The sequence below is a fragment of the Arachis duranensis genome, chromosome 4 (assembly GCF_000817695.3).
Source record: "Arachis duranensis cultivar V14167 chromosome 4, aradu.V14167.gnm2.J7QH, whole genome shotgun sequence".
NCBI lineage: Eukaryota > Viridiplantae > Streptophyta > Magnoliopsida > Fabales > Fabaceae > Arachis > Arachis duranensis.
Window position 1 is genome coordinate 63,143,001 of NC_029775.3, and position 10,185 is coordinate 63,153,185.

Consider the following 10,185-nt stretch of genomic DNA (forward strand, 5'->3'; position numbering starts at 1 on the left):
CAACATTATGGCAGAAAATAGCAACTTAGAATCACAGTAATAACCACTAATAATCAAAACTAACCAAAACTCAGAATCACAATAGCGACTCACAACATAGCAACTTAGAATTTATAATCTAATAGTCAAAACTAACTAACAAATTAGTAATAACCGCTAACCACTGAATTTGCAAACAGAATCACAGGGCTAACTAATGAATTTACAAACAAACAGACTATGAAATCAAACTACAGTAACAAATTAATAACAGAACAAAAACATAATTTAAAGCTTACAAAAATAAAATTACAAAATCTAATTAATTCATATAATTAACAAAATAAAAAAAAACTAAAAAGTAGAAGACAACAATCAATAGAAATTAAATCTAGAAGACAACAATAAAAAAAGAACAATTAACCCCCCAAAAAAAAGCAACAATCAACATAATTAAATCCAAGAAAACAGCAATTAACTCCCAAAAATAAAACTGAAGTAGTGTAAGGATGAAGGCTTACAAACTCAGAAATTTAGTAACTCAAATTAAGCAAAAATTAACAAACTCAGAATCAAAAATTAGAAAACCAAATAAAAATACAAAACAAGCAAAATTATATTGAAGACCAACGGCGAAGGAGGAAGCCAAGTGACGGCGATGGAAGAGGGAAAGTAAGCTCGGGCACAGAGTGGATTGAAGACAGGGACTTAAAGTACGTGAGAGAGACGGATCGACGAAGAGGACAAAGACAATTTCAGGGTGGCCGACAACAACGAGAACAGAGGCAGCGACGCCAACAGTAGCTCTGAGCATTCCTGGCAACGTGAGGTGAAGGGATCCAGGAGAAGAGGATCGCGACGGTGGGACTCAACGCTAGCAGAGAAGAAGAGTTCGTCAGACGGTGACACTGGCCGCCGCTAGCTGCTGCTGGTGATTGTCCAGGTGAGAGAGGGGCTGCTAGGGTTTCATCTTCTGTGGAGCTCAGAGAGAGAGAGAGAAGCTAGGTGGTGTGTGTGAGAGAGAAGAGAAAGGGTTTATGTATTTTTTATTTTATGTTTTTAAATTGAAAATCATAAAAAAAATCTAGTTCATGCGGTTCACTAATTAACCGTTGATTTGATCGATTTTTTCACCAATTTTTTTGTCAGACAGTTTTTCACTTCAACAGAACTAGCTAAGAAACCGGTTCTCAATTAAGCCGGTTGAACCAGCAAGTCCAATTTTCAGAACATTGGGTAAAAACTAAAAAGGACGTTTATGGCTTGTGTATGGGAGGGGCCGCCGAATTGCTCTTGACCAAATTCAATAAACATAAAATTTGACTGACCAAATTCAATAAACATAAAATTTGACTGAACATTACTACAGTTTAGTAGTTTACACATTGGCACATAAAATGAAGAGAAATTATGCACACATATAGAAACATCTTACATAATGCTGGTGTTCACTGAATGAATAATTGAGATGTTCTGGGTTGAGTTGAAATGCAAATAAGCAATGATTATAAAACTCAACCATTCATTCACTGAAAGTGATGGTTGCTTATGAAAATTATTTTGTGCACGTATCATTCATTCTGTACATGAAAATATGAAGTACCAAATTATGACAGATTCATAACACATCTAACTTTTACTTGAACGAAAATCTTCATTCTTGCTGTCTTGGCAAAACTTCTGATGGCAACTGTTCCTGAATACGAGCTGCAAGCTGCGATACTTTGTCATCTAGTTTAAGGGGACGCCTTCGCAAACTCTATAAACATGAAGTTTTATTACTCTTTTGAGCTCTTGCCACATAATCATTATGGCCATAACGTATCAAACTTGAAAGAATAACTAGGGTACGTGCCCGTACGTTGCACGAGATATAATGTAAAAGGATAGTGCAAAATTAAGATATTATCATCATTAAATTTGTGAATAAAAGAATGAGAGAGGAAATTATTTTTTAATTAGCCAACATTAACCAACTTTTCTTTAAAGTTTATAATCTAGGATCTAGAATTTAAGATAAACAAAATAATTAAAAAAAATAGCTGATGTTAACTGAAAAAAAATTAACTCCCTAAACATTAATCTAAATGAATATATTAAAAGTGATAATTATCCAATGTTCGAAATTGTATAGAATGAAATATGTAGAATTATAAATAAAAAAATACATAAGTAACATACATTGATGTATTGGTTTTCTATGAAAATTTTAGTGACATCAAATATCCATGAATACTTTTATTTTTATACAACATTTATTTGTAGAATTATGCATGTACTGTTCTATGAGGGTATTGTTATCATTTTAAATTAATGCTAAAAAGGTATTTTTATCTCTTAAAATATACTCCACTGGTATTTCAGATTTTTTTTAAAAAAAATTAACTATTAATTTGATAAAGATATTTCTGTCATTTTGAAATTACTATTAAAAGAGCATTTTAGTCTCTTAAAATAAACTCTAATTATTTTAGCCTTTTAGAATCAAATTCAAATTTTAATTTCTAATTTAATTAAATAACCTTAAATCTAAAAAGATATTTTTGTCATTTTAAAACAATCTTAAACATTGATTTTGTATTTAATCCTTATTTATATATATTATATGTTGTGTTTGCAAAATATCAAGTTATTTCAAATATGTTGTGTAACTTTATAGTACTCAGATATTTTAATAAATTTTTTTTTTCAAAAATATTGACACCTAGCATATGTAATAATATCAATACCTTGGCTTTATTATTTATAGAATATACTATTAAAATAATAGACTCGATAATATATTTAATAATAAATTTCAATAAGCAAATACATATTTTGAAGGCCAATGAGTTATAACGCAAATGGCATAGTCTCTTCATACTCACCTAAGAGGTCGAGAGTTCGAGTATCTCTATCTTTGATAAAAAAAAATACACTTTTGAAGAAAATTTAGTTATCAAAACATGATACCTAACATGAATAGCATTATAGCAATAAGACTTTTGTCCCATAAAAAGTATATGATGACATTACCTCAGAAGCCCATAAACAATCATATGCTTTCCGAGGAATTATGTGGATATGTGTCTGCAATGCACGATATATAGTAAAATTAACGACCTTTCATAAATTGAAACATGTAGAGAGCAAAGAAAATGACTGATTCCACAAAATTACGAGTAACTACGTAGATGTAGTATCTTACATGAAATATTACTTGCCCAGCAGCTTCTCCATTGTTAATCAACAGATTGAATGAATCTGCAGAATTCCAAGCATTAAACAAAACTCTATGGGGTGATATGTAAGGTCAAACGATGATCAACAGACTGAAGAAACAAGTGTGGATATTGGACAAAGACACAAAACACCATCAAGAATCTTATTAATATGGAGGTCCTACATCTGCACCAATGGCCGCTCAAGCCCTAGATTTTGCAGCGACCGCCATTCCCCTACTCATCGCAGCATAGCCCTTGCCTCGAGGGCCGAGTATAGGTCAAGCGCTCTAGCATCATCTATTTTTGGAGCTATTTGATTCAACAAGTGAGTTATCACACACATAGCGAATTTCGACCATGACCATCATCTTATTGTCTTAATCACCCAACACCTCCTTTGGGGTCTCGGTTAGTATGTAGTTAAGCGCTGTAACCCGACTTTCGGTTCATCCCGCATCGCCAATTCTGCTTGCCAAAAATTGCCTACTTAGAGCTTTCAATTCTGTGGCACCGCTCAACAAAGTATCTGCGTCATCCTACCTAATAAGTCAGCAGTGGTGTGCCCCTGATGCCTCCAATCATTGTCTTCACTTAATAGAACTCATACTCAAGCTCCAACTATCCTGAGGGAAACTTTAGCAGCCACCAACTATTAGACAGTTCGATTAGTCTTCACCCCTATACATAGGTGAGACAAACGATTTGCATGTTAGTATCGCCACAGGCCTCCACCAGAGTTCCCTCTAGCTTTGCGCTGTTTAGGTATAGTTCACCATCTTTCGAGTCCTTACGGGCATGCTTTCACTTGAACGCTTGACAGAAGATCTGGGTCGGTCGACGGAGCAACCTCAGGAGATTCCACCAATTAGCATCCTTACGCCTTACAAGTTTACTCATAAGTTGACTAATACATGTCAAACTACTTGAAAATCACATAAGATTACCATTGCTTTTCCCTCCACTCAATTTTCTTATGTATTCCATTACTGCTCTGCAAGGAATTCCATATACGCTATCCACAGACAAGGAACTCTAGGCCTTAGTAAGGGTATCACAGAAGAACACCCCACAGCCATGGTGGACGCAGCGCAAACAAAGACCCCATAGATGAGAACTCCTTGCAGCCTCAAATAGGCCACTTCAGGTGCAAGACTCCAAAACAACTGCATGTAGGGGCCTTTGGCCAGCTCAAATCCTCAAGAAGAACCCTATGCAAGCTAGAATTGGGCGGTCAATTAATCTGACATTCCCCTGCAGCACATTCCTAACCACCCAGATGTTGGTTGCCATTGAAAAAGGCCTCAATGGCCTCATGTTGACAGTTCTGGTTTTGCTTTGTTGGGACCTCCAAGGGTTAAGCCTCTGTGGTCACCGTGGGTCAGAACTTTTTTGGTTAAGCTATTGCATCATGAGCCTTGTGGATGTTTAACAGTCTCATATGTCATCATGGAGCAAGGATTGATCTTACCATGCAAAGTGTTTGCACAAGATAAAGAATAGGACTTGAGGTGTGTCATGTCACTTTGGTTTGTCAAACAAACTTGGAATTGGCCTGCTCCAATCTGCAGGCAATAAACCAAGCTATTCTGCATGTGCATAAGCAAAGACATTGGCTGGGCCAAGGAGACACAAAATAGATATAAGATTCACAGTACTTCCATATGTGGGCGAACGTCAAACAACCAATGTTCGTTACTACTAAACCCATCCCAGAAAACAGAGTACTCGTGCTTTATGTTGTCCTATGCATTTCCTATTTAAGCATTTCATAAATCATGTGACATCTCAAAGAAAAGGAAAAAATGGGAAAAAGATAGTTTCTGAGAAAATGGGGATCTTCCTTTTACTTTATGTTTTGGGTTAAAGAGTTCATTAGTCTTGGTCTATCAAGCAAAGGGTTCAATATTTTCCGTGTTCTAATCGTGTTATTCATGTCAGCCATGCATAATGTCCCACGTTTGTGAGACACATGAGCAAAATTGATCTGTGACTCCTAGGTGTTGGCATGACTACTTGAATCAAAAGTGTGGCTGAAAAGACATTGGTAGATGGTTGGGGCATAGGAGAGGATTTCCATCTTTGCAAGCAACCTATGCAACCTAGCTCTGATTTTGTTTGGTAAGAACTAATGTTCTCAATCATTTAACTCATATAGTATTGTACTTGATGCGACCAACCATATGCCCTTTAAATCCAGACATATTCCCTCTTGTTCCTCTCAAGTAAACATATAACGATAGCTAATGGCTCCTGTATCACAACTGCAGATTTTGGAACGATTTCCCTCCATCATTTCTTTTACCTAAACTCCATTTGCATAGTCAATTAAAAATCACAAAATATCTCCACGCATCTCTTCTGAAGGATGGGTATTCTCATCAAGTTCTCTTTGAGAAGAGATATCAGAATTGAGATTTTACTTCCCATATGAAATTTGCATCATGCTCCCTAATTCTCCAGTAACCTTATTCATAAGCTAATATACAATAGCTAGCACGGCTCATAATCCTATTCAACATGGCATGATTAAGTAAATTGAGATTGATTCACATTTCAAGTAAAATTTGGACAGGGGATAAACAGCCACAAAACATGTTTCTTTAGGACTGCGGTTCGCAAATCTGTTAACTAAAGCCATACCCTGGATCCCACAGGTGATCTAAAAGTTCGATCTACGTTGGATCTCACCTGAATTGGCCCATCTATCCTACCAGGGATAAGTTTCATTTCAAACACTTTTCAAGAATTTATAACCAAGCAGGGAAAGATATCCATTTACCAGTCTAATAGGGATTACTGAGATATGTTTAGATATCCATTTACCATTTACCAGAGCAATTATATTCAGGTTTTCATTCTCTCTTTTCAAATCCGACTGCTTTTCCCTTTACTTAGCCTTCCTAGTACTCTTGTAACAGTTTTGTGATTTATTGTTCAGGTACAATCCGAGCCGAGGCTTAAGCAGGACCAGACTCCCTTATCCCAGTGCTAAATATAGACCTGGTGTGCCACTGGACTTCTTTGAAGCTGATTTGAAATTGACAGTTGCAAGACAATTTATAATTTCCGTGCACAAGCAACCAGTATGAAAAAATGTTTGAAGTATGAAAGATTCATAAAGACCACATCACTCAACAAGAACCTTGATATTTACAGAAGTTAATGACTTTCCCTCATTGTTTCCAGATGAGTAATAGCGATGTATCTACTGCTATCCATAAACAGAATTGCTTAAAATGAGCAAAATGTATTGAAATGCAGAACTAAAGGAAACAAAAGCTCAAATAGAAATACAAGTGTTCAACTACATACCACTGCCAGTAGCCTTCATGATTGCATTGCTAATAAACGGTACTTTCGAACACATTGCAGCTATCACCTGTACCATAGGCCAATTAGGATAATTGTCTCACATTACAGAAGTACAGAATACATAAACTGATTAAACACAAGCATGCCATTTATTCTATATTTCGGTTGCATGTTACTTAGCAACTTTTCATGCTTGGTAAAATGCTAGGTTGAAACTAAGCAGTAGACACATTATCTTTAAATGTTAACAATAGCAGTATCATATATAACAAGAATCCTAAACACTATTTTTTTTCCCTTATGGAGAAACGATTTATCATCAACCTAAAATTAAACAGGGTAAAGACAGAAAAAATGTCATAATTTCAATCTTATGAGTAGTCACTCACTGATGGAGGAGTAGCATCCAGTGAAGGAAAATGAGATTTTGGGATAATAAGAGAGTGCCTGGTAAACAAAGTGCATGTTAGAAGTTGACAAAACAATGATATGCAGAATAGTTGAAAAGGTAAATTTATTGGATCATGAATTTCACGTACAAATGATTACCGAATCCAACAATAAGCTATTGAAAATTTATGAAATTTTTAAACATTCATAATAGTTAACTAAGGCATTAGAAAAAAGATTTTTCAGAATTAGAATTCTTCTCGGAACAAAATTCTCATCACTTTCTTTTCTGTTCACATCCAAATTAACATTTTAACTATTAAGAATAAACCTTGAGAACATCTTGTCTCGAAGGAAGTAAAAGGGGAAGCAATCATATTTTATCATCACGAAGGGTACAATTTCAGGATCACGATATACAAAACTGCATAAAATGTGTAAGGGACTTGGGTATTATGTGGTGCCCAAAGTCCCAAAAAGAGTAGCATGGCATGCTTGATGTTATATTTAGGAAAAGCGATTCTTCCCCTTAATAGCTAACTTTTAAGGTGTGGTTCTCCACTTCAATTAGGTGCTTAAAAAAATTCTTCAATTTTAATATACTTATGACAACGTGTGAATGTGCATAAAGGTATGAAATAACGCAAAACACAGCTGCACCTCACAATTATATACCTATGAAAATATAAAATTGCACCATGGACATATTATACCTTACCCATGACTCAGTGGATATATATCCAATATGCAAAGGCACATGTCATCTTCATATAGCTGTTGATTGACACCAAAAAAAAAGGGGTAAAAAGACAAAAACGAAAGTCACAATAGGGTAATGAGAGAACATGATTAGACTATATATAAAAAGTTAGAAATGATAAAAACAGTTGTTACATCTAATGATTGAAAATATACAAATATTTGGAAGAATTTCAAAGGACATGATTCACAATTTCAGAAACTACCTTATGTCTAAACTTTAAATGTTATTAAGGGCAATTTAGTGCTAAGATCTACTATCACAGCAGAATGGTTGGACACTTGGACTCATTATTCAAATCTATAGGAAGCAACCTTAGTTTGCATTTGCATGAGACCAATTCCACTACTCAACCCTGTGGATGGATCACATGGTGGCATGAGAAGCTCACATAAAACCAACAAAGCTAACAATGGGAAAATCTAGCTGAATATCTAGTGCTCACAATTCATAAAATAGTAAAATACATACCTGAATATCAATATTGTGCCTGTTTGTAGTTTACATATAAAAAGTTCCACCTCTAAATCATCTCCTAACTCATTCACTCACCCATTCCATCTCTAAATTTCAAATCAGTTCCATCCAAAGGGATAAATTTTCAGTTTATTGAAAGCATTGAGATTTTCCAAAGTGTACTTTCCCCCATGAAAACTTATCACTTTTGAAACCTTAATAAGTTACCTTAGCAAAACATTTTAATAAATACTCTATTGTTATATACATGGTGAAACTTCAATAATGCACATAAATAAATTGCTAAGGTCTAGAAGTCTAGAACTGCTAATGGTTATGGTTTTCATATTAAATAATATTGTAATTATGGTTCCAGACTTTTATTTAAGTCAATGTAATATAGTATATTGAGAATAAAAGTTTGAGAGATCAAAATTCGTGAATTTATTAGATTCCAGTGAAGTTGTCCCACACAACAGCTTTTATCCCTCACACCTAACCACCTACACTTCAATAATTTCCCTACTCAAAACTAATCCTAAATATAGTCCTGGGTAGAATGATCAGTTGAAACCAAAGAACATTTTCAATAACCCCCTTCTATATAAATAATTAAATACACATTCTTCCAATTTAGAAGCAGACTATTTCATTTCATGGGAGCAGCACAGTCTGATTTCTCAGCATCTATTTTAACTATGTAGCCGACCCCATTAAACGGGTCGATTCTTAATTATTACTTTATAGGCTTACTTTATCCAGAAGTCATTATTACCTAGTCCAGCAAGATATAGCAGAAACTATTTAACTTTGTCTTTTGACAACCAAATCAACCTGCACACTCATTTAGTGACTGTTAATGTATGTCAACCAACTTAGTGAGACGAGGTAAAATCGGGAGAATTAGAGGAGAATTCTTGTTAAAAGCTCCATTATTTGGCAAATTAGGGGAGAATTCCAAAGGTAAAATGAACAAAAGCTATCAGAACCACGGGCAGTTGGGCAATGATAGTTTGATGAACCAGGACATGTAATGGCAATTGCTGACCAATAAGTTGTATGACTGACTAACTGCTCAACATTAAGCAGTTTTCCTCAAGTTCAAGTTCAACATTTGGTCTTGGCTTCAATATTCAAGAGTTTACCCTTAAAACCAAATGACCCAGCAAGTTCAATCAAACTACATCAGTTTCTCCATGCTTCAACTTTTTGGAAAAATTTCAGTTTGAAACAGGACAAATAGATATAAATCACCCTTCAACGACTAATAAACATCATAAATCAGTAACAAAAGCCAAAGAAAAGAAGATGTTACAAAAAAAATGATGAACAATCCATCTTCCAAGGAAGGTACTTCCTTGAACTAAAATTACTCTAAAACCATACGAACTACTAGCTCGAAGTACTTTCATTCTCTATTTCATTATATTATATAGGAATATAAAAGACTCTAGAACATTCTATTCTTAAGTCCCAAGTTTAAAGCATAGTAATCATATGACAACTAATATCCTCTATATAATAATATTCTTTTATTCATTCATATCCTTAACTGATGAGAAGCATGCATACCTTCCAAGCAGGTGATTTCCCATGGACAATCTTGCAGAAAATACAATCATTTTGCAAATTCTTCTTCTCGGTATGAGCCACTTGCGTCTCGGCATCAGAAGAAGAAAAAGCACAGACCAAGCCCGAAACGGCGGTCAGAGTGGGATCGGGAGAAAAGGGGGAGGGGCTAAGATGGGAGCACAAGATTGCGAGCCTCTTTCTAGCTGAGTCGTCCATGGTCAAATCGAAGAGCTAATGTGGGTTTTGGGTTTCAGGAGAGAGAAGGAAGAGCATTGCATGGTGGAGGTGGACTGGTTGTGACTTGTTGCGACTGGATAGGAAGAGATGGAGTGAGAGGGACAGGAACAATGCAACGGCCAGTCGACCCCGCTTCCCCCTCTCGCGTGGTTTGTCTTTACGTAATCTCACGATAAAAAATAATACTTATAAATTTATTTATAAAAAAATGAAATTAGTTTGTATACAATAAAAATGAGCAAATTATTCAATCCAACTAGATATCCTTTAAATTAA

At 35.1% G+C, this 10,185-nt stretch overlaps 1 protein-coding gene across 1 annotated transcript; it reads right to left on the reverse strand.

Annotated features, from left to right (window-relative positions):
• Window positions 1-1,377: 1,377 nt before the first annotated feature.
• LOC107484066 (adenylylsulfatase HINT3) lies at window positions 1,378-10,063 on the reverse strand. The gene is given in 8 exon segments (XM_016104678.3): window positions 1,378-1,653; window positions 1,655-1,738; window positions 2,995-3,048; window positions 3,167-3,222; window positions 6,495-6,561; window positions 6,884-6,941; window positions 7,603-7,658; window positions 9,673-10,063. Coding segments are annotated over 8 exon segments (636 nt in total). The 5' UTR covers window positions 9,889-10,063; the 3' UTR covers window positions 1,378-1,608.
• Window positions 10,064-10,185: the final 122 nt, after the last annotated feature.